This window comes from Haliaeetus albicilla, chromosome 16 (genome assembly GCF_947461875.1).
Source record: "Haliaeetus albicilla chromosome 16, bHalAlb1.1, whole genome shotgun sequence".
NCBI classification, from domain to species: domain Eukaryota; kingdom Metazoa; phylum Chordata; class Aves; order Accipitriformes; family Accipitridae; genus Haliaeetus; species Haliaeetus albicilla.
Genome location: NC_091498.1, coordinates 32,000,590 through 32,026,409, shown reverse-complemented (window position 1 = coordinate 32,026,409; position 25,820 = coordinate 32,000,590). Strand labels below are relative to the sequence as shown.

Below are 25,820 nucleotides of genomic sequence, written 5' to 3'. Positions count from 1 at the left end.
GCCCCCTCCCAAAAGTTGTCCTGCTTCCAGCCTGCTCCAAAAAGGGGCAAAGACACATGGGTGATAGACAGGACTAATGTCTCCGTTGAGCGGGGCAAGAGAGTGCTACACAAGCTGGCCAAGAAGATGAAAGCCGCAGATTAGGAAGGCCAACGCCTCTTCATCACATTGGAAAGGATTTTGGAAGCTCCTTCCCGAACATACAGCTGTAAGTGTCCCCACTGTCAATAGCTTAGGTCAGAGGCTTCATTAATAAGCTCAGTGTTTCCTACCACAGCTCCAGAAGCTGGCTGCACTATCCAGGCATATTCTGGGCGGATCAACCGTAAGCAGTTAATAGCAGCGAGGAAACAGTTTCCTTGTTTCTGGAGCCCTCGGAGCGTCCGCACCTCCCTGCCCAGGCGCATGCCATATTCAAACATCACTGTTCCAGCTGAGGAGAGAAGGGGAATACATCAGCCAAGACCCAGGACAGGCCACCCTGCAGGTACAGGGGAAGCAGCGTCCCAAGCAGGCAGGCTGTAAGCTACGACGTGCCCACCCCGAGCCTTACCCTTGCGGTAGTTGTGGCGGTAAATGTGGAAAGCGTACAGCAGCTCATAGTAATTGTGTGTCATCAGGTCCACTGCTCGAGCATGAGATTCGATGATCCCCACGACCTGCAGCACGCAGAGGCTCAAATGGATTGACAATCCCTTTAAAGAGCCCGGTTGTGTCCCCCTTCCTCCCAGCACAGGCTGATTACCTCATTATGGAGGTTCACGTAGGGGAACTCCACCAGGTCCTGGAGCTGGGAGCGCTCACAGAGAACCACCACTAGCTGGCGCAGACAGTCCAGCTGCCTGCGGAGAGAGAAGCACAACGTTCTGGAGGAGCAGGAACAAACCCATCTCTGGATGCAGGCTTTAAGCCATGAACATGCTGCTTTGTGACGAGCTCCGTAGGTTGTTTTCTGGCTTAGAACCAACAAGTCCCTTCGGACTTCTCCTGTGCTGGAAACAGAGATCCTGGACAGCAGAGATCCTCTGCAAAGGTCTCTCAGGAGGGCAGTCTCCCTCCCTCAGCTCTATTTGGTAAGGTTTTCTTCAGCCTCAATTAAAATGCATTCCTACTTCTCATCTGAACCATTCCTACTCACCACATCCTCCTCTGCTAGGGCGAAGCTTCCTCTACCCAGTTCACTTCCCAGATGGTACTCAAGCTGAAAATTCAACTCCAAGTCTTTTCTTTATTAAACTAAATTGACTGGACTCCTACAGCTTTTCAACATACAAAGCTGCATGCAATCCTTCAGCTATTCTTTTGGCTCTTCCCTAAATCAGCTTTTTTTTTTTACCCCCCAGTTTCCTCCTTTGAGATAGTGCTGATCCCAGCTGTCCTTACAAAAACAAAGTATGCCTCTTTAAACACACCTTTACACAAGCTAAAACAAAACCTCTTAATGCAGCAGCCGTGTCCTACCCTAAAGCATCATCTTCCTTTCCATTTGATGGAAAAATTGGTACATGGACCTCACAGACAAGTGAGCATAAAGGCATAAAACTGTCACCTACCTGCTTGGATCTGGGTTTTGTGTTAAGGCTACATATGCCTCACTGTTGTGTCCTAAATCCAAGTGATGTTTGAAGATGCAAGTCCTCAAAGTAGCCTGAAAACACCAAAGAGGACAAAGCAGCATGTCTCAAGTTATACAACTAAAAAGAAATTCCTGTGTAAGCTCCCTGAAGAAACATCTTGATGCAAAAGAAGTGACCTGTACCTGGCTTCTCCAGTCATCCGCCGATTCCATGATAGCCAGGGTAGCCAGCTGGATAACCAGCTCCGGTAAACCCACCATGTCCAACAAGCGCAGAACCTGGAGAAGACAATACTCTAGTGCTGGCTGCAACAGTGCTGAAGAACGGGTCAGGTTGGCAAGGGGTTTTTCTTGTTTGCTTTTAAGAGCTGCTCCTGACTCTACCAACTGTAAGAGCAGGCAGAAGATTTTGCCAATGTTTCTAAGCAATTAGACTGAAAAAGGGAAGATTTTGGTAAGTTGCAGAGGTCTGAACCAAATCCCAGCACACCAGGCTGAGGGTACAGCTTTTCTAGAGGATTCATCTCTGCAAATGCGAGTTTTCTGAAACATTTTAGCATTGACGGTTACAGTAAACCCCTGCAACAGAGAGGTAAACGATTCTGTCCCCAAGCATGCATGCAGCTGTATTAGAAAAGTTCCCTCTCCAAGGGCACCTGACAATCCTTGTGTTTTCTGGATTTTAAAATCAGGGAATCCCTTACAATGAGCCTAGGTCCAAGCTTGCAGCCTGTCTGAACTATGGCATTATGCAAGAAGAAAGATCCTATCTCAATTTAAAGACATTAATTTTAATTTTCCTCAAAGCTTAATAACCTGCCCCTTAAGCAGCATCTTACATCTAGCCTGGACATGTCTGTCTTCTGCCTCCAGCAGCTGGATCTCACCCTGCCTTTGTCTGCTGGATAACAAAGTCCTCTGTTATTAGGAAACTAATAGCTGGAAAGTACCTAGATTTCACACTGTAGTCACCTCATCATCACCCCCCAAAGAAAGTAAACAGACTACAGTGAGGTTTCACCTCCCCAAAAAGTACGTTTTCTGAGTCTCAAGTCACTTCCACAAAAGCTGGGGACCAAGCAGGAATTCTCTCTCCAAGCAGTGTCTGCGTGGAATGACTTGGTGCCAACTTACTCGGTCAGGACCGTGTACGCTGGGCCAGCTCAGCCGTACCTTGTTGTAGTACTGCAGGCGTGGAGTGGAGACCATCTCGCCCTCCTCAGGTTGGATCAGCCTGTCCAAGAACTCTTCTCTTCCCACCTCTGACGCAGCTTGGCAGAAACAGTCCAAAGCCTAGAAGCAGACCAGAAAGGAGCTTGCATGTGCCCCTTGGGGGACCGACCCAGCTTGCTGTACCGGTGAGAGGACAGTGCTGCCTGTTCCAGCTCTAGTGTACGAGACCTGCTGGCCCCAAGCTAACGAGAACTTCCCCAAGCGCAGATCCCCCCACCCCTCTCCCATCCCATTCTTTGCTGAAAGGAGGCAGAGCTCAAGATGGATCTTTTCTGACTTGCACAGCAGAAACAAAACTTGTACCTGTGCACTTCTACCCTCCCAAGGAAAAAGGTCCCAGACCCCAGAGAGAGGCAGGGCCAGAACGAAATGAGGGCCTTACCTTGTGCCCCTCACCCATGACAAGGTAGCACCTGCCCATCATGAAGCAGCAGGAGCCCATGTTCACGTGGCACCACGGCTGCAGGAGGCGAATGTATTCCTACGGGAGAGGAAGAACAGGATTTTTGATTCAGGTCAGCACTCGCTCGTGACCTGCAGGCACCCAGTACCAGAGGAAGGGTTAGGTCTCTAACACCAAAGTGCTATTTTGGTGGCCCCTTTAGCTGCTGTGCCCACACAAATCCTGCTCTTCCAGCTCGAGGGCTGGTTTCCCCAGCCCCAAAGTCCCCTCGGTGCAAAGATAGGGAGACATCCCCCACGTGCTCTCGGGAAACAACCTGCTTTGCATAGCTCCAATGCCTGTACGAAGCACCTCAGAAACAGCACCCAACATCCCAAAAAGTCAGACACGATGCTCTCTGCAACCACTGCAAACCTGCTGCAGGGAACCGCAAAGGAAACATTACCCTGGCGTGCAGAAAGCCTGAACGGGAGCGCGCATGTGTGAAGGCAGCAGGAGAACAGGCAAAGCAGGGGTTAGAAGAGCAGTATCTGTGCAGAAGGGCAGGAGAGGGAGAGCAGCCAAGGAAGACCATTGATTACAGCAACAAACTGACAGGCATGGGGTGGAGCACTGATGGCACCAAGGACACACCATAAATAAAGCCACTACACGGATGCTGGCTAAAACTACGGGGCAGTACAACTCAACCTGGCCCTGTGCCTGCTCTGTCAGGATAATATAAGGGCTGCAAAGTGTCATCACCTATCAAAAAGCAGCTAGGAGGCACGATGAAAACTCAAAAGCTGGCATCCCTTGTGCCTGGGAGAGTGGCGTATGCTCTTCATACCTGGAGAAGCAGAGATGTCCCACTAGCAGGGCTCTGGGACTCGGCAGGAAAAGAGGAGGAGAAGCCAGGACCCAGCGGTAAAGCCAAGGTTTCACCAGCTGACCTGCATCTTTGCACGTGCATAAACTACCAGCACACATGCCTTGCCTACCCCAGCCACGGGTCCACTAAAAGCCACATGGCAACGCATCCTCTGAGCCTGGATTCACCGCTCAGATTAGCCAGCCACAACAGATAATTCCCACCCCAGGCTTGCTCAACAGCTTGTCGTACAGAATAAGCAACAAGGAAAGGTTTGGCCCTTGTCCCAGGCCAGTGCTTTGGTCACTAGACCTTCTCTGTGCCCTCCTGTTACTCGCAGGGTGCTTCCTGTATCTCCATCTCTATTTGGGTCACCGTGCTTGCACTCACAGCAAATCTGGTGTTAGCTCCCCGAGGTCAATGCACTTAATCCAAGTTTACGTGACCGACTGGGATCAGTAAGTGTAACAGAAGGTAGCGGAGAGGAGGAAGAGCCCGCTCCTGCAGAGATAAAAGTCTCTCGTATCTCCTCAAGGCGGGATACAAGTGAGGCGAAAGCAATGCAAGGAAATTCAAAGCGTGCTCGCGCCACGAGAGTGCACATATGCCAGGAGGTAGAACGATGCTACCCAAACCGTCCTGGCATTTCCTGGCTCAAAAGCTCTGCAGATTTGACATTCTTCTCGGCAGCAACGCTAACACAAAAGAAAGCAATTCAGCCCCCAGGTGTAAGGGACTGTGAGAATAAAAGGTTCTGCTAAGCACAGAAAAAACATCTCATTAGTAACAGCCAGCCTAGCCCTGCGTGCCTCAAGGACTGCCATCAGTCAGGGAATGAAATGTGTCACATGGCACTGCAGACAAGAAATCGTGCAGCTCAGAACTAGAGCACAAGCAGCTACAACTACCAAGCCCCTGAAGAGCACAGGAAGAGGTGGTGGAGAAACAGTGGTCTGAAATACAGCAGTCTGTGGAGACACCTGAAAAAGAGTAGTTCACTCGCCCTGGTACCAAGATGTTGGGAGTGCAGCTGGGGATGGAAAGACGATGGATGTTTCTTACACCAGTTCTTACTAGTAAGGACATTTAAGAAATAGATGAGCCCTCCTGAAACAGTATTTCTGCTGCTGGGTTGAAGACAGCCTTCTGAACCCCCAGTCCCACAGGCAATCTGTTTGCAATGGTACCACAGGAAAGGCTACGGATACATCAGCAGCTAACAAGTTATTGGATTACGGGCTTGCTGTGATATTTAAACAAGCTCTGCAAAGATGCTTCTTGCATGCAGTATCACGCTGTCAGACAAGCCCTGGGAGACTGAACTCCTCCACGAAAAGGGTATATAATAATCCTGAGCACTTATGCCTGGATTTTCTTGAAAACAGATGAAAGAGGAAATGCACAAGATGACCATCTTAAATCATTCCCCCTCAAACTCTCTGCAACATTTTCTAGGTATAAGATATTTAGCAAAAAGCCCTTCTGTTAGCAGAGGTGGACACTACAGGGAACAGGACAGATGCATGAGGAAGATGGAAGATATTTGCTACCTTACAATTTGTTCACTGCTCTGACACCACAATAGTTATAAGAGAGATTTCTAACAGTTCTCCAAAAGAATTGTTCCTTACAGCATACTTCATCTGCAGGACAAACTTGCAGCCCATTACCTCCAAAAGAGACATGGGAAGATTAGCTCACATCTGAGCTCAGAGAGCAGTGACAAGGGGAAAGCAGAACACGCTCCAGCAACTGGAAAGATGTTTTGGGTAGCTTTTTCTAAGCTGAGATAAGGCAGCTAGCCGTGCATGGAGCTTATGCTGTGTTATACCTCCGCATCAACCAAAGCGCAGAGCTGCTACTGAAAGAAACCCACATGTGGAAAGAGACTGTTGCACTCACTCCTGCTCTTCCCCTTTCAGCTCCTGTGAGAAAGCCTACGTGAAGCACTCACCTGCAGCTGGGTGTACTGACAGCTCCCCATCAGGCACTCCGGGAAGAGGAAGCCGGGATTGCTGGGCCATCTGAGTGGAGGTTAAGGAACAGAGGACAATCCAGTCTGGAGAGCTCAGAGAACTAGTCTGAAAGTTGGCATGCCTCTCATGCTCAGTTTGTGGGGGGAAAGGAGAGAAGATTAAGCTGCTCTTTACACAAGTCATTATTCTGTAATAAGATTTATCCATATTAGAACAAAACCATTAGTACATCTAATCCACAACTGCCCAAATCTTGTTACCCTTTGAAATCTCCCAGCATCGCACCTCGCCAAGTCAAGTTGTTAGAGCTCACAGGCTTAAAGTCAAAAACTCAAATCCTTTGTTGTGCATCTAAACAGGATGGATTCTATGAAATCTTACAATACCCACAAATCCCACTAACACTAACAACAGTCACTTGTTCAGACTTGTCTTCGAAATTTGGGTATGGAAAACATTGATTTTGGAACTGCACGAGGCTCGGTGGCAGAGATGGCCAACTTACAGCCCCCAAGCACTCCGCAGCCCACGACCCTAACCCCTCTGCTAGCCCCAGCCCTCCTCCCACAGACCCACCGGCACTCCCAGCTTCAGGACCAGGACGCGATACGCAGCCTCCGTGCAATCTCGCACAACTCGCGCAGGGGCTCCGGCACTGCCATGTCGTACAGAAAGTCCCCCTGGTTACAGCCCGGTGAGAGTGAGCACCTCGCAGCAGGTTTACAGCCAAGGATACAGGAGCGGCAGAAAGTCAGCCACTATTGCAGTAATGAGATGGGGCCAGTTCAAACTTGTTTCAGCCAAAGAAGTGTTTGGTTGCGAGAAGAGTCGAGATATGATGTGCTTTCTGGCTACTTCCTGAAAGAATAGCTCCACAATTGTTTGAGGGCCGGATACTAAAAATACAAGTTAAAGAAACACTGAGAAGAAAGCCCACAGCAGCCATCCCAGGCCTTCTACACCATGCTGTGCTCATCAGCCCAAACATCACAGATTAAGTCAGAGCAAAACAATAAGTATGTTCAATACTCGAACTTGTTGGTTTTGGATTTCTCTTGCCGTCTGGTTAAGTCAGAGGGAGGAGCAGGAGATCAAAGAGCCACATACTGCAACGTTTATTAACCACAACTCAATTATAATAGGAAAGAAAAAAAAAAGAAAAAAAAAAAGCTGCGTTCTCTCTCCAGTTGCACTACTCGCAACCCAGCTGCAGCTTTCCAGCATGACCGAGCGTTTTGCAGGGCAGGGCTGAGGGAGTGCTGATTTGGCTATCTGGCTCTGTTCAAATGCCTCCCTCATTCCAGCACCCTAAGCAGCCCAGTGTCCCATTGGCAAACTGTTCTCAACGCCTCTCCCCAAGCTGCCACCTCCTTTCTATCTTCCCTACGTTTCACATATTTTTCCTGAAGCACTGCAGTCAAACAGGACTTTCCTCATGAGCGGGCCAAGAAATAACCCACGACACTGGCACACACAAAGGATGTTTTCAATTTCACTTTCATGTGCTGACATTTACGTCGAGGCAACTGCCTTCTGAACCGAGACTCTCATTCAAGGCAAGTTCAGACTCCGAAGATTGCAGCCTCCTTACAAAGAGCACAGATGCCTCAGGCCTGTCAGCACACAGAGGAAATTCTTCCCCAGCTCACAGTCCTTCACACATGGCACTGCTGCCTGCTTGCCACTGATTTTCTCAGCTCCCTCTGAAGTGTCTCAGCCTCGAAGTGCCATGCAGACTAGTTACAGCAGGCTCTTACCTGTGCATTTTCTCCCCTACCCTGCTCACCACCTCCCTCTGTAACCACTTCAAGGTACGCATCCTCCTAATTAAATTGCCTTACAGTCTCACCCATTAGGATTTCTCCCCCAAGACAGTAACCCAAAGCATACGTCTTTGCAGCAAGACTTTCAAAATGTGAACGAATTATCAACTGCAATTTCCCCCATGAGGTACTGGCTGTGAGCAACACTCATGTCTGAATTGCAAAGTGTGGGAAGCACAAGCATGTTTTGGGGAAGTATTTCTATATTCTCTCGTTTCCCTGAGCTGCTGCTCGTGGTCACTGTGGGTGAAGGCTAGTGAGCAGAACAGACGTGGTCTGACCCACTACAGCCACTGTAACATACAGGAGCGAGAGGTGAGCTTGGCTGGTACTGCCAGGGCCAGAATTAATAATATTTGGCTGAGCCAAATCCTCCTCAGGCTGAGAGTAAGATCCATGTCTCCAGTCTGAGTCCAATGCTACAAGATACTTTGGTTTTGTTGTTATTTTTTGGTGGTGGGCAGCATGACAAACATCTCCACATAAAGTGGGGTCATCCAACCACGCACTCCATTAGCTCACTGCATGAAGCATTTCCCTCGGGTGGCAGAGACACAGAGTGCAAGAGGTATAAATAACAGAAACCGAGAGCTGATGAATGGTGGACGTCTTACCTAGTTTATGTGGTGTTACAGCAGTGGTGTCTGCTAACTCCAACACAGATAGATGCTGCAGATTAGATTCCCTAGAGAAGAAAAAGCCATCAGTGAAGAAACAACAAAACGCCTCCTGCTTTAATTGTGCTCATTGTTCAAATCAAATGACTCCTACTGCTGAAAAAGGCAACAGTGCACAGAACATCGAGACCTCACACGGCAGAATTAGCACAAGGCAAAAAGTCAGCTCAAAACATGAAAGGGGGAAAAAACCCTCCCCAGCACAACCTGACTCCTAGAGTGATACTCCCACAGCAACCACCAGCTTTTCATACCAGGAAAGGCATTTCAGGTGGATTTAGCAGGAACCTACAATCAAAGACAGAACGGGCATGGTAGAGACTTACAGCGTGTCAACAGGGACGTCTGATGCCAGGCACTGGCTTGCCCACCTGATCAGGTAGTAGGACAGCAGGAGGGGAGAGGTGCGGTGCAGCAGGTCCTGCTGAGACTGGAACAGCTGTCCCCCTCCCAAAACCATCTGCAAGCAAACCACAGAGGTTGGCACACCGAGGCCAAGCTCGGAGAGCAATGGCAGGAAAACGGCAGTCAGTGAGGTTTGTATCAGGCCCAGCTCGTCCCTCCTGCAAACACCAAGGAAGTCAGCAGCCCAGCATTTAACTCAACCTATCGAGGAGACCAGCAGGACTCCTGCATGTGCCAGAATAACCCAGTCACAAATAACAGTGTCACCTTAGACCAAGAGATGAGTTAACTATTCTGGTGGCCCAGACCCCGTGGGGAAAATTTAAAAAGCAAAGCTATGTGCACATGGAGTGCTTCTCTAGCCTGCAAACACCAGCACCTGCTGATGCCAGGGACACCAGCAAAAACGTGCTTTGCACCGCTGCAACACCACCACTGAGAGTGAAATCACAGCTTTGCTGCAGAGACCATCTCGGGCCCTAGCCCTGCTGCCCAGGCATTGCATCCTTGTATGCTCTAGCCAACAGCAGCTCAGCTAGGTGAGACGAGAGGAAAAACAATCCATGCTTGTGAAGGACAAAAGCGTGTATAGGTGGCAAAGCAGCAGTTCCTCATCAAGAAAGAAGCAGGTCACATGCCTTGTGGTCTGTGACGGCCTGGCTCCAGAAGGGCAGCTTGCAAAGTGCTTTAAATGCTCCCAGGGCAACCTTATCCAGGAAGAAGGGGATTTCTTTTCAACCAAGAAACTACTACAGTAACGTTTCCAAGTAAATAATATTGGTTTAAACAACACTCCCCTTGTCTGGGGACTTGTTCCGCACCCCTGCGTCCACCCAAACCATCAGCACCATCTCTTGTGCGGCCACACAACCAACAGGATGGATCCAGCCCAGCCCACCCCACGACCACAAACACAGCTGCCATTACAGCGGCTGTTTGCACTGGCTGGAGCAGCCTCAGAGAGGCTGAAACCAAGACCTCTGGGTAAACACTACTGCTGTGACGCAAAGGTGCTGCGTGCTGTGTTGCCAGAGAACAAGGCTGCAATCGTGTGAGTGCTGGGCTGCGCAGTGGCATAGGAGGGATGGGGAATAGATGGGAGAACTGTACGTGCTCAGGCAGCGCTGAGGAAACAATGCCCTCCTCCTGGAAAGAGAGTTTTGCTTCCTGCTTCCTGGATGCTCAGCATGGAAAGAAGGAGATAGGGTGTGAGTGCAGTGTACCACTGCTTTGCTTAGGATGACAAAAGCAACTGGAGGAGAGAACAGGGCTTGCCCAAGCCTGGGGCTAGTTCAAACAGCCTCCAGTGTTTTGTGGGAAGAGACAGAGCTCACAGTCTGGCACCAGCAGAACCCCAGATCCAAAAGTTCAAAGAGCGTAGCAGTAGCTTCAAGGGCTGTACTCACAGGATCTCCAAGCCGCAGCAACAGCTGTTGGAGGACCAACAGGTCCCGACAGATCAGGAAACGGATCGTGGCAATCTTACATATCCCCCAGCAAACCACATTGACAGCGGTACCACTACTATACAGCTGGGTGAGGTTCATGCGCATATTTAGATGATGAGCTGAAAGATAAAAACACTGAGATAAGGGGAGGAACTAGACCGACAAGAACACTTTCCCAGCCCAAACATCCTGCTGTAGAGCTATCACCTCTTTCCATGTCAGCATCTGTCTCGTAGTCCATTTCTCGGATGAGCACTCCAATGGCATGGATGGGGTTTCTGATCTCCTGCAGTTTGCTGTGTATGTCCTCCATCACATTTTCCCTGCAAAGTGAAAAAGATAATAATAATCAGCAACATGAAATCTAACTCAAGAGGGCTCCCTTTCCTCCCTTACTGATCCTCTCTGGAGGGGAGTGTATCTGATCAGCCTGGACATTCTTTATGGGAATCCTCTTCTGGCTTGGAGTTTTATTACAGCGCCTGCAGGGACCAGTCTATTTATTCCACTCCCCCAGGCTACCAGGAAATAACAGTCAGATAGCTGGCATTCCACAGGGGAATGATTTGAGGAGGCTAGCACAGTAACCACATGGCTTGACCAAGGCTCTGACCTCTACCTAGTGTGTACGGGCACTTGCTTTCCACACTGCAACCATCACCTAATAGGAACTTGTTCCTTTTCTGCTCTCTATCTCACCTGAGAATCCCCAACATGTCTTTTCAGGAGGGCCCCAGGCAACAGCAAGGGGGTTCTGGATGGAAGACCCTGCTAACGTCACCAATACCCACGCTCCTCATCTGTGAGGGGACCTGGAAAAGTCTCCTGCAGCACAGGGAGAGCCTGCACATCCCAAATGTGCTCTGACGCCAATCAAGGATGGCTCCAGGCAATCCCTGCTCAGCCATCCCTGCCTCCCTGCAGGGGAGCTTCTGCAAAAACATCTCCTTACGTGTCATTAGCTATCAAGTCCTCCAGGATCTGCTCTGCAGCCTTTTCTGGAGGCTGGAGGCGGGAGCAAGCCATTTCCATTATGAATGCCATTTCCATGGAAATTGATTCTCCGATCAGTCGAAGGCACTGGACAAGACAGACAACATCACGAGACATCTCCAAATCTGTAATGAAAGAATCTAACTGTATATTTACAAGAGATTTCAAAGCGAAGGTGGAAGGACCATTCAAAAACCAGTTAGTTCAGCTCCTATCAGCAAACTACCAGCATCAGATGGGTCTCAGTCCCGCATGTCAAACTGACCCTTCCCTGCTAACTACAAGGCCAAATTAAAACTTAGGAGTTCACAAGGGGAAGATTTGGGCTTTATTATTTGGAAAGTAAAAAATACTGATGCAACAATAAAACAACAAAAATACCTCCAAGGGATTTTCTCCAGCCACAGGTTGAAAGGAAATAATTAGTGCAGCATAAGAGCAAAAAAACCCCCGAGCAAATGGCTCAGATAGCTTAGCTCTGCCAAGCAGAACACACTCTCGTCACAGCAGCTATCTATTTGCAGCACTACCTCTCACAGCTGAGAGAGGATTTTCACATTCTTAGAATTGATCTGAAAATTCAGTACTGAGGGTTTAAATCACTGCTTTGCAATGCAATCCTTTATGTATGCGTTTTTAAAATTAAGTCACATTTTTTGAGAAGTTTGAAACAGACAGGGCAGGAACTGCTAGCCTCCCAAACTCAGCCCAGGCCTCCAGCTTTCCTTCTCTCACATCCAGAAATAGCTCAACCAAATGGATGATGATTCTTCTTTACAAAAATATAAAAATCACTTGACCATGAAAGTGGAGCTTAGGTAACATTTTCCGTTGCCTTTTTCTTGTGAAACGTCATTCCACAGCCAGCAAAGCATAGAGGGCACTGTGGCGACAATATTAACGACAGGTTTTGCATGCTCTGGCATTTACTTCCCGGCAAGAAGAAACAGCACAGTCCCTCTCCACAGCTTACATGAAAACATTTATACAAAACCATTGCACTGAATCTAAGTTTGCAGAACTGGGCAGTTGAGCCCAGCATGCCAGGATCACAAGTTTCCTTCTTCTCTGTAATCTCTGAAAGGAATTTACTCCATCAGCAAGACACAGAGGTTGGTAAATTTTACAAAAAAGAGAACCACTTGCACTGAGTCAGAGTAGGTCTTGCAGCTCTCAGTGGGGATGGCAGAGCTGAGCAAGCACCCAGCTGAGATAGTTTTAAGCAGGGTTCACATGGGGGGGTCACCCACATGATCAAAACCACGAGCTTCTGCATCCTGTTCTCCCCACCAGCACTGGGGACCTGCCAGCACACTATCAAGCTCCAAGCTGGCAGAGCTGTCCCACAGAGAGTGGGCATGAAGGCAGCACCAGTTAACCACAGCCTACACAGGTAGTTTGTAAGGCCACAAGGGCAAAGAATCCACCAATGCAGGTCCTTGTCACTGAGCAACATGCAGCCTGAAATCTAATATTCTTCCTTTTTAAGTTATCTGAAACAAGTCACAGCAGATTTGCAGTCTTGACACCATTTTCTAATTCCTGGTGTGAGCATGACGGCAGGTTGCACAAAATAAAACTCCCTACAAATGCCAAAATAAGAAAACTATCTCCAGGTAGATAATTACGGAGTCAGGAGCACTTCAAGAGGCCTCTATGGAAACTCTCACATCCCTCTGCCTAAGGCTTCCCTGACATGCAGTGTTTCAGCCTCCAACAATAGAAGAGCTCCATGTCTCCTCACTTACCATCAAAGATGGCAGCATCGTCCTCAGTCAGGAGGTGCTCATTAGAGAGGAGATAGAGATGGTCCACCAAGGAGCAGGGCACAAGGAAAGACAAGGAGCCCTAGAAAGGTGAGGAGAAAGCCCTTCTTTGAGCTCCCCAAATCCACACCTCAGTCAGAGGAACTCCTCCCTGGAGATGACTGCTTCAGTTGGCTGCAGTGGCCAAAAAGCCACCACTGCTCAGCCTCACCTTCTTCAGCAGGCACACCATGTTGGAGTAGGGATTCAAGTGCAGGGCCAGGGGCCGTGAGAGCGCTTCTTGGTATTGAAGGCAGCAGGCATAGAACTTGGACCAGAACTCCACCTGCAGCTGCCAAAACTCCTCCAGCGAGCACTCGTATTCTGTCACACTGCCCTGGAACTAGCGGGACCAAAACCAGACTTCAGATGAACACAGGCAGTGAAACAGAGAGAAAAATTGTAGCGTTCAGACTGCTGTCTTGTGTCCCATGACCAGTGCCACAGCTTTACATGGTTAAGGTTTATAAACAGCAGTTACAGTGCTCTTCCCCACCACCTTACTGTCAAAACGTAAGTTTTTTCCTACACCTGTGAATCACACAGCAAACAGCAAGGGGAACAAAGCCCACAAGAACTGTTTCTATACAACCTTAAATAAAGCAACACCGACGATATCAAGAAAAAGGGCAGCACTGCAGATCTCTAAAAACATCACGCATGACGATTGCTATAGAGGATACAAAACCACCTTTTTTTGTGAACTTTCTAGCAATAGTCTGAGCAGCCTCAAGGATGAGCTGCAGGTGGAAGGACTGCTGGCTTAGAGAATCAGGCATATCAGAGTAAAATCTGGAGAAGTAGGATAAAAATGGAGGAAATTCAAATCCAAAAGGACAGCCAGTTGATCTTTCAGATAGGTCCCCTAAGCAGATTATCTTCTGGTGTCCATAATTATGAGCAACAGCTCTGCGTGGTGGTGACCAGCACCCATGTGCAGGCAGCTGAAAATGGGCACCAGGTGATGCACCACCAGCAAAGCACACTCCATGCAAAGTGCACCCAGGCAGCCGAGACGACAGAACAGGAAGAAAGAAGAAAGGACTCCAAAAAAGAAGAGGGAAGGGAAAAGCCAGGCAGGAAGGATGAAGATCTCTACTTTTTTTTAAAAGTCACATAACTCCTTTGCAGAGACAAAGGACAAAACAAGGCCTGGGGTCACTTTGTATCTCACTTAACTTCGTTGAACCATCACAATACATACAACAAACGTAAGAACAAAACACGAGGTGGGGGAGGGGGGACATCTCACCTCGTTTTCCACGGCTAAGGTAACCTCTTTTTTTAACTCATCCCACGTCAGATCTATGTGTCTCTCGGTTCCTTGAGAAAAAATCTGAAAAGCAGCACAGCAAACTTTTAAAGCAAGAGCACTGTATCCCTGAGGTTCAAGCAGCATTGAGCGACGTAAAGCAAACACAACAGCATCATCCAGTAATTTGCAGGACAAAAGTATTAAAAAACACAGCTAGCTGCTAGATGTGGGGTACGTGAATGTACAGCCAGCTTTCCTCTTCCTGTGGAAATGGAGGAAGCCTCCTGGCAGGCAGTGCATTGGGATGTAAGGAAAGAAGTGCTGCACACCTTCACAGCAGCTCTCTCTTATACCTTGCTGTAGGCTGCCATAAGGTCACAGCACAAAGAATCAAGCCAATCAGAGTAGCAGAAGTTTAGCTTTTCCATTTTTCCTGAAAAGGCACTGCGTGTTGCCTTGCTCTGCCCTTTACAGCCCCAGAGGAGCCAGAACTGAGTGGATATATTCTGAGAAACAGCACTACAGTGGGCTGAGAGTCTGTTCACAGGGCTAAAGCAGCAGGCAATGAAAAGCAAGCTCAGCAACCTGCTGTCCGAAGGGAAAACATCTTCTGGAAAACACATTCTGCCTCCCACCGCCAGCACACACCGGCTGAAATATGGCACAACAGCCACTGACTTGCTTCAGTGACTACTGACAGGTCTACAAACTATCAAATGCAAACTGATGCCAGCCAAGAGCTCCAAGGAATCCTGTTGCCTCACATCTAAATGGCAAGGAAGAAGCTGAACAGAGAGCGCACCAAATGCCCTCTCACTAACCTGTAAAGCCTTCTGGATAGCTGCATTTGTGAACCGGCCAGGCATGAAGAGATACTCCAGGTAGGTTTCCTGCAAAGAGAAGAAGTTTGCAATTTAAGGACACACACGTGTCAGGAGGAAAGCATTTAAGATACTGCTTCTGGTCTTTCCTCCCATTCTCAAACTTATCCCATGGATCTGTATTTCTTTCCAGCTTCAGTTCATACCCCCATCCTGCTCCAACCTCTCACCTTCCAACCCCTTAGCAGTTCCCATTATCGAACAGTGCTTCCTGCACACACCAAATCTTCTTTATTCATGTGTCTTGTCTCAAGGCTCTCCTGACTGACTTGAAATTCTCCTCATCCCTCAACTTCTGGTTTCATAACCATGCTTAGTGCTTTAATGCTGTGGTAACAGAAGCTAAGGCTTGTCCCCTTTAATTTGCAGTCATTTTAAGAGTGTATCAATATAATTTGTACACTTGAACTGTCTTAATGTTCTCCTGGGCAGAGAAGCTTCGTTACTTCTTGTTGCTATTTTATAGTCGGCTCACCCTGGGGTCCTGATCGTGTCGAACCGTCACTTCCTCTTCAGGCAGTGGCTGCACAAAGACCTGGTTCCACTGGCCTGCCACATTTCTGGCAGAAAAACAAAACCAGAATCAACTTTGCATTGCAGTGCTCCAACACAGTGCACCTGGGAGCAGCTACCTGAACCTAACCTGTCACTTTCACCAGTGATCACAGACTTACAGCAACCATGGCCCTTTCGACCTGATAACAGGAGCTTTTGATCAGTGACAAGTGACAGATTTAGCCAGGAGAACTTAATGGAGGCATCCCCAGCCCTAAGCTAACAGAACAGGTTGGATTCCTTCATTTCTATCAACATTCTCCTCATCACACGTGCTCACCAAGCAACTCTTTCTCAAACTGACCAGTAGATTCTTCTGCCTAAACTTGCATATTCACAGCATTTTTTCACCCACTATTTAACTCCCTGGTCCTGGATATGCACCAAGCCTACCCTACCAGCTTTATAAAGGCAGGGATGATCCTTTCACATCACTCAAAACATGATCTTTCTTGGAAGAGACCAGACAGTTATGTTTTGAAGGAGGTGTCAGTGAACTACAGCCCTCTCTCCAACACACTCACAGCAGACTCCACTTTCAGCAAGACTGCCACCCAGCTTTTTAAATTTTTCACATTCCTGCAGCTGAGTTGTAGCTTCATTAGAAAGCAGAACCAAAAAAAAAAAAAAATCCATGTAATATGTGCTGCAGAAAGACACAGTTGTGCACGACACGAACACCACAATAGGAAGAGCTAGGTACCGCTGCATCTCCACACACTTTGGTCAGCAAAGCAGGGCAGGAGACAAGTTGAGGAGCTCAAATAGGGCTGTTAATGAGCAGCATGTGGAGCGGCTACTGTAGTTACCCCCGCGAGGCTATCAACGCTAGCGATTCAGCACAGAAACTCACTGCTCAAAATTGATGTATTTCACAACGGTTTGATTCTCTTCATTGTGCCACAGTGCCCAGATCTCAGACGAGGTTAAGGCAAAGTCAACCAGAGTCTCCTAGGAGAGAGAGGGCAAATTTACTTTCTTATCATAAATTCAAATACAGCAGAGAGACACGTGTACTTAACGACAGCAAAACATTCCCTCGTATTGTTTAAGCAGGCTTTGGGAAGAGTTCTTTATTCACTCTCAAATCCCCAAGTCCAGGCCTCTGATCTCTCAGTAAGCAACCCTCCCCCTTGTCTCGGTGCCTTCTGGGGGAGCTGGGCCCCAGTGCTCACCTGCGAGGAGAACAGGGAGGATATGTGGTCAAGGCTGTAGCGGTTACTCTCGGTACTCACCAGCTGGAAGACACAGAACTACAAACGCACCTCATAAGTCATTTGCTCAAGGACAGCTAAGCCAATAACCAGCACGTCATGGGGAAGCTCATCTTTCTGGTCCCTCTCCTTGCCTGATGCTACAGTCAACAGACCCCTAAGGGCTGAGGGCAGGAGGGCCAAGCTGAGTACACCACGCACAGGCAGCCACAGACCCTGCCAAGCTGACCGTCTGTGCCACGTACTGACATCGCTGGCTTCAGCCTTCTTGGCAAGGACACCCATCTCTGCCTGAGTCTGAAGGATTTCTAGCTGTCTTTTGAAAGGCTAAACCAGAAAAACATAACACCATCACTGCTGGGCACTGCTAGCAACAACATGACATGGGCAAGTAAGGAGACTAAGGTGGAAAAGCCCTGAATCCTCAGGCCACTTGTCGCAAACCAAGCTCTGGGTGTTCTCACCAGAGCAAGCAGAGCGCTGGTGGGACAGCAGAAGTCACGACACACGCTTCTGCTCTGTATGTGAATCCCCTGGAGAATGGAGAGGGTAAGCTGTCTAACAGATGAGACTGTTCTGTGCCGTCATTCCTGTCCTGCTAAATTTATTATTCACCACAAGAAGCAGAAGTTCTACAGAAGTCAACATTTGGCAACGCACAGCGATGCGTCTGCATGCTCCCAGGAGCCCAACATAAACATACTATCAGTATTTCCATGCTTTTATCTCCTTTTGGACCTTTCCTTTTCCCACGGCACATACGTGCTTTCGGGATCCTACCAGAACAGGAGGTGGACAAGTGAACTAGCACTCAACAGATCAGCTTAGTCACACAGGGAATTCCAGTCCCAGGGTGAGGGCACGTGTATCCTGCAGAGTTTCGAGAGCAAAAACGTTTATTCAGAACCCTCTCCAGAGGGTCAGACATGAAACTTTTCCCTATTTCTTGCCTTACAGGCCCAAATCCAAGGAGGAACAACGTATTTGCCATGCAGCCCAAGAAAGATGCATTCACAGTGAGGAAGCCCTGTCACTCCATACCTGCCCTCGCTTGGGCGCATGCATGTACACGCCGAGGTAAAGCCCCAGGGACTGGGAGAAGGCCAGTCGCAGTCGATGCCCAGTCCCAGCTGCAAGCCGCAGGTCCCTGCTGACTGGCATGAACTCCAGCAGATCTGCAACCATCAGGCACATTTGATCCTATGCAAAATAAAGGTGTCAGGAAAGTAGCATAGGAAAAACTCGGGACTGAGAAACTGCCCTTCTCCCTCATCCTTCCTCTTCTGGCCAAAGTCTGCCCAGATCTTCCTCTAAAGGATGCAAATAAAGCATCCATATACACACCCAAACCACTGTTTAACACTGTTCAGCTTTCCCCATCTCACCTGTGCCCTCTCCCACCAAGCATATGGGCTTTCAGAGCCCAGGCACGTACAATAAACCTTCCCCTCCCTCCTGTAATGCACGCACGCATTCCAGTGCAGATGAGCCGTGAAAGCAGTTGTGCTGGTCGATTAGCTTTGGCACTGATATTTGGAGCAAGTGGCATGCAGCAAGCAGAGGCTTTATTAACTTCTTGTTGACAAGGAGCCACATTACAAAGACACTCTTATTACCACTAAAGCAGTATAAAATCCATTTGGTCTGCCTTCTCAGCCCTTGAAGAGCTCCCGCCTGCCTTCCTGAAAGCTCCAGTACGTTTCTAAATAACCTAATACTGCCTCTTATCCTACGCACAAGGCTTCGCTACAGAGAAGACCCACCAACTGCTTTCCAAATGTGGCTACAAACACACGCCACAACAGTTTTCACAAATTGCGCTGAACCCCAGCGTGTAGAAGTTGACTCAGTGACAATTTAACAGCAGACCAAATCTATGCCAACTACTCTGCTTTCATTCCTTAAGCCTCAGACTATCGCTCAAGCAGCAGTGGAAGATGCTGCTCCCCCAAATCCAGGCCTCGCTCACCTTATAGGACCACATCCGAAGTTTATGGTCCTGGCAGAGAGCAAAGAGAAAGGCATCGTGATCTAGGCAATGAACAGAGAGGCTGATAGGCAGGTCCGATGGGCCACAGTCACCTCTGAAAATACAGAATTTATTTCAACAGCTTAAAAGAAAATCAAGGCTAGCGCATAGATCCAAAGCACAGGGTTTCTATCATGCTGTGTTTAAAAACAAATAAATCAGTGGTGTGAGATCAGGAGGAGAGAGCAGTGTTTCAGGACTGTGCGGGTCAGCATCCAAGGCGCAGAGGAGCCTACTACACCAGTAATGCCCAGTTCTTCACCCACTTTGGTAGAGCTGAAGCATATCCCTGGCTTCCCCAGCCCCAGCCTAGTGCTTGCAGAATGCAGGTGAAGGATCCAGAGGGAAGCAAGGATCTGACCAGCCAGCCCCAAGCAACGCACTGCTGATGGTCAAAGTCATTCAGGGCATCAGGGGACTCGCTATCATTTCCAGGTAACAGGGCCTAGAATTTGGTTGTGCACTCTAAGATACCGTAATTATTACGATCCAACACCGAGCCCAGTCTGCACACAAGAGCGTCTGTGTCATCCACAGGTAACCTCTGCCGGTCAGGAACAAGCCTGACATTTCAGAACAAGGGCAAGAACATAAAACTATTGTAATCCTTAATCTGCGCTGGCTGCAAGCCATATCCTGGGCAAATCCTTGGAGGCCAATTACTAGATATAACATATTCGTAGACACAGACACGCAGAATCAGCAGGACCCCATTAAGATGAACTAATCCAGTGTTCAAGTCCCAACTTCCGTACCATGATAGGCCCTGTGACCCAGTTAACTTTTCTGGCAGAGTATTTATAGATGGTGGCTTGCCTGTCTTTGACTTCAGCTAGAAACTCTAGGTGAGGGAATCGAAAAGACAAAATTAGCTCCTCTTATTCATCACCAGACACTAACCTGATGGCAGTTGGCATCCAACCGGTAAGGAAACGCTGCATCACTGAGCTCTGTTTCAATTCCACAACCGAAACCATTCCTTTCAAAATAAAAGCGATATTAAGAAATACGTTGAGTACTCATTAACAAAATATTTACTGCCACCAGCAAGGGGCTTCACAGGCATGATATAAAAGAGCTTTTGTGTGTGTGGACTGAATTTGTACAACACATGACAAAAATTAAACTCGAGCGAAGCTCAAGGCTAGGAGAGGGGATGCTACATGGAGCAGTGTTTTGCAGAGAGGTGGATGCGAGGAGGCAGCCTGTTCCCGCTCCTTACCAGGCGCATCGTGAGGAGGCAGCTTAAGGACGAAGATTCCTCCTGAAGCAGAGGGCAGAGCAAAGAGAGCCTCCCCCTCACTGCTGAGCCACGCCGCTGAGGCGACAGAATTAGATGCCAGGCCTGGCACGCTGGGAATCACGTAGTAATTTGAAGGATCTCTGAAGTTGATTTTGCCAACATCTGTAAACACGGACTGCATTTGGCTCTCTGTTATCAGCTCCTGGAGAAGGGAAACAGCAGAGAGTACAAAACCCGAGCACACATACACAAGGCACAGAAAAAACAACCAGACACCCGTGGAATGGCAACTGTGATGCTGCTACTTGATAAAAAGGATTTTTCCGGTAAGAACTCTCATCACTACCACTCCTGTTTCCCTGACTGTTAACCCATGACCACTGCTGTTCACAACCAGATATGAAAGGGATTTCAAAACCCGCAATTTTCTAGCAGAACGCTCACTTTCTCCCCCGCTCATATACTGTAACACCCCCAAAGGAGTCCCGCAGTCCATCAGTTGCTTTGAGACAGCTCACAGCAAAACGGTGATAACAAGTCCTGTGAAGAGCAGCTCTGCAACAGCACAGCATCATCCCTTGGGAAAGCTGTCTGGAACACTAAAAGCAAGAGATAAGCTCTCCAAGAGAAGAAAGGGACCTGAGAAGACACACCAGAAGCAGACACGAGAGAAAAAGTCACAGCAAATGGGTAAATGAGATGTAAATTTTGCATAAGATCCATCTTCCACATGAAATAAAAAGATTCTATGCCTTGCTGCATAGAAGGCAAGTTACGAACACAGCCAGGCCTCCCTCGTCACAAGGCCAGGCCCCAGGACCACCAGCAGAGCCACCTCCAACCTCTGAGCCTCCTTTCAGGTTATGTCACCAACCTTCACCAAAATCAGAGCCCTATTCACAAATCTGAAATACCCTCAGCTTTGGGGCAAATGCTGCAAGTCTGATGCCTATGGCTTCTGCCTCCCCCACATGCGGTCTGAGCACATTCAGTTCCAAACAAAGCAAGAGATTTCCAGCTTGCTTTTCCTATCTGACTCTTGTCCCCAGCAGTTTTCACTTCCACATAGAGAACTACCCCACACTGATGAACGCGCTTGCTGTATCTGGTCAAGAATCAGAGGACTTGGGAGTTTAGCAGTTTATAACACCTATAAAGAAATTTAACTAGAAAAGTTTGGAGAGTAAGAAACTAAAGTGCGGAGTTTTCCACAAAACTCAAAGAAAGCCTGACATGCTCCAGCTCTGCACCTCTGGAAACACTAGAGGGTTCCAGCCTGGGGAACAAATCCCCACCACAGAGCTACAAAACCGATTGGTTGTGGTGGACTGACCCAGCTGGCAGGTAACTGTCACCAGCCGTGGGCCCCAGCAGGGCACGGGAGAAGAAGAGTAGCAAAAACTCGTGGGTCAAGATAAAGACGGTTTAATAAGCAAAGGAAAGAGGAAGAATAAAGTAAAAACAAACCAAGCAATGCCAAAGCAATCCCTCACCACCTCCTCCAAGCAGCCTGATGCCCAGCCAGGCACTGAGCAATGGTCGCCTGCCCCAATTCCCTCCCCGTGTTGCTGAACACAGTGTCACAGCACAGGGACTGTCCCTTCCCAGCCTCCCGCCCACGGCAGCCAGCTTGTTGGGGGGGGGGGGGGGCAGGGCGAGAAAAGGAGAAGCCCCCAACGCTGTGCACGCACTGCTCAGTAACAGCTCAAGCAGCAGCATGTCCCCAACTCTGCTTTGGTCACAAATCCGCCACACAGCACCATGCGAGCTGCTGCAAAGAAAACCAACTCTGTCCCAGCCAAAACCAGCATATGGTCTGTTCGGCAGGGAAAAAAAATCCAGCCCAACTGGAAGGGCTCAGGAAAAGCTGAGCTTCATACTCATCAGCAGCTCACCTCCAGTGTTTCGACAACCAGCCCACACGACACGGACACGACAATGGTGACAGGGTTTGCGTGAAGCCCCGTGACAGGGCCATGTTGGGGGTTAATCCTGGTGGGCAGTGAAGGAGCACACAGCTGCTCGACCACTCCCTCCCAAATAGCATGGGGAAAGAGGAAAGGGAGAATAAAAGCAAGAAAACTCGGGGGTCAAGATAAAATAATTGCTTAAGAAGTGAAGGACAAGCAGAAGAAGAGAAAACAAAACAAGGGACACAAAGGCTGGATAGACCAACACCCAGCCAGTTGCCAAGCAAAAACATGGCTAACCCCTGCAAAACCCCTGCTTTTCCCTCTTATCGCCAAACACAATGTCATGTGGCAAGGAACATCCCTTTGGTTAGTTTGAGTCATCTGCCTGGCTGTGCCCCCTCCCAAAGCGCTACAGACCCCCAAATCTATTCACAGGGGGGGCAGAGTGAGCAACAGAGAAGGCCTTGAGGCTGTGCAAACACTGCTCAGCAAAAGCTAAATTATTAGCGCATTATCAATGTTGTTCTGATCACAAATCCAAAACATGGCACCACAGAAAGTACTATGATGAAAATTAACTCTATCCCAGCCAAAATTAGCTCTATCCTGGCCAAAAGCGGTACAGGTGGGAAGCAGCACTTTGTGCCCTTGCTGAGAAGCATGCCAAGACCTTTGCTATTTTGCAATGTACTTAGCGGCTTCACTGAGGGCAGTTGATGGGCAGGACCGAGGCAGGGGGCTGACACAAGCAAGAAGCAGGCCACCCCGGTACTCACGCTGCGGTACATGCGAGCGGGATGCGGCAGGAGCAGGCGATGCACCGTCTGCCCGGTGATCAGGAGGACGACCAAGTGATTCTGCACCTCGCAGAGGTGCACGCCTCCCGGTAAAAACGGGCAGCCTTGGATGTGGAGGCGTACGGCGTTGTTCAGCAGGTTGACGTCCAGAGATTCCTCCACCAGCTCCACCGTGTCTCCCGACGTGGTCCTGAGGGAAGAAACCGGGGTTGGCGTGAGGACGGTGGGCACGGGCAGGGGAGGGAGATGGGCCCAATCGGGCCCGGGGGCAGGCCCAGCCGTGGTGGGAGGGGGCCGGGGGCAGGCCTACCCCCGGCCCCCTCCCACCACGGCTGGGCCTGCCCCCGGGCCCTCACTCACCATCGCACGAAGCGGTTCCTGGTGGCGGCGGCGAGCTGCGCGCTCTCCTGGTAGCAAAACCCACCCGCGCTGTCCCCGTAACGACCGGCGGGGAGAGGAGCCGTCCCCGGCGGGCTAAAAACCACCTCTTGAAACCGTCGCGGTGGGCCCCGAGCCGCCGCGCTCAGCTCCAGGCAGCTCCGCTCCGCCAAACCCGCCGCCATCTTGCCGTCCGCCTTCCCGCCTCACCCGCGCGGGGCATCACGGGAAGGGAGGCGCGGGGGTGACGGGGAGGGGCGGGGGCTGGCGCGGGGGGTGAGTGTTGCGGCGCCCCCTAGTGGGCGGGCGGGGGAAGGGAGATGTGGGGGGGATTTGGGGAGGGGGGATGGGGAATATGGGGAGGAGGGATATGGGGAGAGGGTCTGGGGAGGGGGATTTGGGGAGAGGGGGAGGAGAGAGGGTCTGGGGAGGGGGATTTAGGGAGGGGGATATGGGGAGGGAGGTGGGGAGAGGGTCTAAGGAGGGGTTATGGGGAGATGGGGCAGAGACAGGGTCTGGGGAGGGGGATTTGGGGGGGAGAGTATGGAGGCAGGGGGTCTGGGCAGAGGGGAAGGGGAGGAGGATCGGGGAGAGGGGTCGGAAGGGGGGATGGGGACGGGGGGTGTGGGGAGAGGGTCCTGGGAGAGGATGTGGGGAGGGGGGTTTGGGGAGGAGGGTCTGGGAGATGGGAAAGGGAGGGGGTTTGGGGAGAAGATATGGGGAGAAGGGTGGGGAGAGGGGCACGGGGCAGGGGCTGGGCTAGGGGGGCCGGAGCTGCCCCCTGTCCCCCCCCCCAGGCAGCGCCCACCACCCCGGGGGCCCACCAGGTGCTGCCGCAGCCAGACCCGCCGCCTTCCCACGCCCGCCCAGCCGGGCAGCGCTCTGCCGGCACCCACCGTGCCAGCCTCCGGCACCCTCCTCTTCCTCACGCCTCGGCCCCGGCGAAGGAGCCGGCAGCTGCCTGCCCGGCCGTGCCCCGGGGACGGCGGCGCGGTGCGTGCCAGGCACGCCAGGGCCCGGCTGGCGGCACAGCACGTGTCGGCGTGCCGGCGAGGGTGGCGGCGACCCCTCGGCCTCGCGGGTCCGGCGACGCCATACGCTCTCCCCGTGTGGCGTTGGTGCCGGGGCCTTGCCGGGCGCGCCGCGCCGGGGGGCAGCCGGCCTCGAACAATCCTGCCTTTGAGCGGGAACCCGGCGCCGGCGGCACAAGGCGCCCGGCCGCCCGCCTGCAGAATGGCCCTATTCTGGCAGGGGCAGGTGCCGCGCGTGGGCCGGGGGCTCCGGCCGCCCCCCTGCTTGATCTGGGGGGCTCGAAGGACCCCGGGGCCGCTGTGGGAACCACGGGGAGCCGGCGCCGGGCGGCTTTCGGGGCTCACGCGTGGCGGGGAGGCGATGCCGTGCCGCGGCTGAGCTTGGCCGTGCCGGGGCGGGAGCCGGACGCCGGCGAGGGAAGGGGCAGCCGTGGGGATGGAGGGGACGCCGGGTGCATCCCCCCGCCCGCGGGCACCCGCGCTGCCCCGGCCCCGGGGGTCTCGCTCCCGGTGCCCCACGGGGCAGGGACCCCACGGGGTGCCCGTGTCCCCTCGGGTAGGGACCCCGGGGCGGGGGGTGCCCAGTGGGTGCGGGGTCCCCCCACGCCGTCCTTCGGTGCACCCCGGGACCGTGCCGGGACCCTGCCAGGGCCACCCCGGGGACCGTACCGGGACCGCGCCCGGGAGCGTGTCCGGGAGCGGGCGGGGGCCGGGGCGATGCCGGAGCAGCCCGGCGGTCCGGGCGGGGCGGCCGCAGTCCCCGCCCCTGGGGCTCTCCCGCCGCTTCCTGCGGGCACGGCCGGGCCGGGGCGGCGGCGGCGGCGGCGACGGCGGCGGCGCGCGGTGAGTCCGGCCCGGGGCGCGCGGGCGGCGGGAACGGGGGCGCGCGGTGGACGGGGCGCGCCGGCGGGAGCGGGACACGGCGCGCGCGGCGCGGCGCGGCGCCCGGGGGTCCCCCCTGGGGAAGGAGCCGTGGGTCCCCGCCGGGCGGGAGACGTCGGTCCCGGTGGAACGGGAGCTGTGGGTGCCGGTGGGGCGGGAGCTGTATCCCCGTGGGGTGGGAGCCGTGGGTCTCAGTGGGACAGGGAGCCGTGGGTCCCGGGGGGCTCGGTGCCGTGGGTGCCGGTGGGGCCGGCACCCTGTGTCTCGGTGGGGCAGGAGCTGTGGATCCCCGTGGGGCGGGAGCTGTGGGTCTGCGGGGTGCCCAGGGCCGTAGGTCCCAGTGGGGAGGGAGCCGTGGGTGCTGGAGGGAGCACGGGAGTGGAGGGTCCCGGTGAGCCGTGGGGCAGGGCCGTGGGTCCCAGGGGAGGGCAGGGGACCACGGGTCCTGGGGGT

The 25,820-nt window shown here is 51.6% G+C and overlaps 1 protein-coding gene across 1 annotated transcript in view; it reads right to left on the bottom strand.

Moving 5' to 3' along the window:
- Positions 1-23,678, bottom strand: part of NUP160 (nucleoporin 160) — a 29,003-nt gene extending 5,325 nt beyond the window's left edge. Inside the window, exons 1-27 of the mRNA XM_069804240.1 lie at positions 23,437-23,678; positions 23,056-23,266; positions 20,346-20,568; positions 20,024-20,102; positions 19,064-19,178; positions 18,136-18,294; positions 17,056-17,133; positions 16,734-16,831; positions 15,801-15,885; positions 15,266-15,334; positions 14,442-14,525; positions 13,362-13,532; positions 13,133-13,232; positions 11,344-11,509; positions 10,599-10,714; positions 10,350-10,510; positions 8,865-8,998; positions 8,476-8,546; positions 6,775-6,934; positions 6,017-6,086; positions 3,192-3,290; positions 2,750-2,869; positions 1,760-1,855; positions 1,554-1,648; positions 746-842; positions 554-659; positions 273-433 (exon numbers count right to left, since the gene is read on the bottom strand). Coding sequence (XP_069660341.1) covers positions 273-433; positions 554-659; positions 746-842; positions 1,554-1,648; positions 1,760-1,855; positions 2,750-2,869; positions 3,192-3,290; positions 6,017-6,086; positions 6,775-6,934; positions 8,476-8,546; positions 8,865-8,998; positions 10,350-10,510; positions 10,599-10,714; positions 11,344-11,509; positions 13,133-13,232; positions 13,362-13,532; positions 14,442-14,525; positions 15,266-15,334; positions 15,801-15,885; positions 16,734-16,831; positions 17,056-17,133; positions 18,136-18,294; positions 19,064-19,178; positions 20,024-20,102; positions 20,346-20,568; positions 23,056-23,266; positions 23,437-23,639 — 3,327 coding nt within the window. The 5' untranslated portion in view covers positions 23,640-23,678. The remainder of the gene's footprint in view (positions 1-272; positions 434-553; positions 660-745; positions 843-1,553; positions 1,649-1,759; positions 1,856-2,749; positions 2,870-3,191; positions 3,291-6,016; positions 6,087-6,774; positions 6,935-8,475; positions 8,547-8,864; positions 8,999-10,349; positions 10,511-10,598; positions 10,715-11,343; positions 11,510-13,132; positions 13,233-13,361; positions 13,533-14,441; positions 14,526-15,265; positions 15,335-15,800; positions 15,886-16,733; positions 16,832-17,055; positions 17,134-18,135; positions 18,295-19,063; positions 19,179-20,023; positions 20,103-20,345; positions 20,569-23,055; positions 23,267-23,436) is intronic.
- Between the last annotated feature and the right edge of the window lie 2,142 nt (positions 23,679-25,820).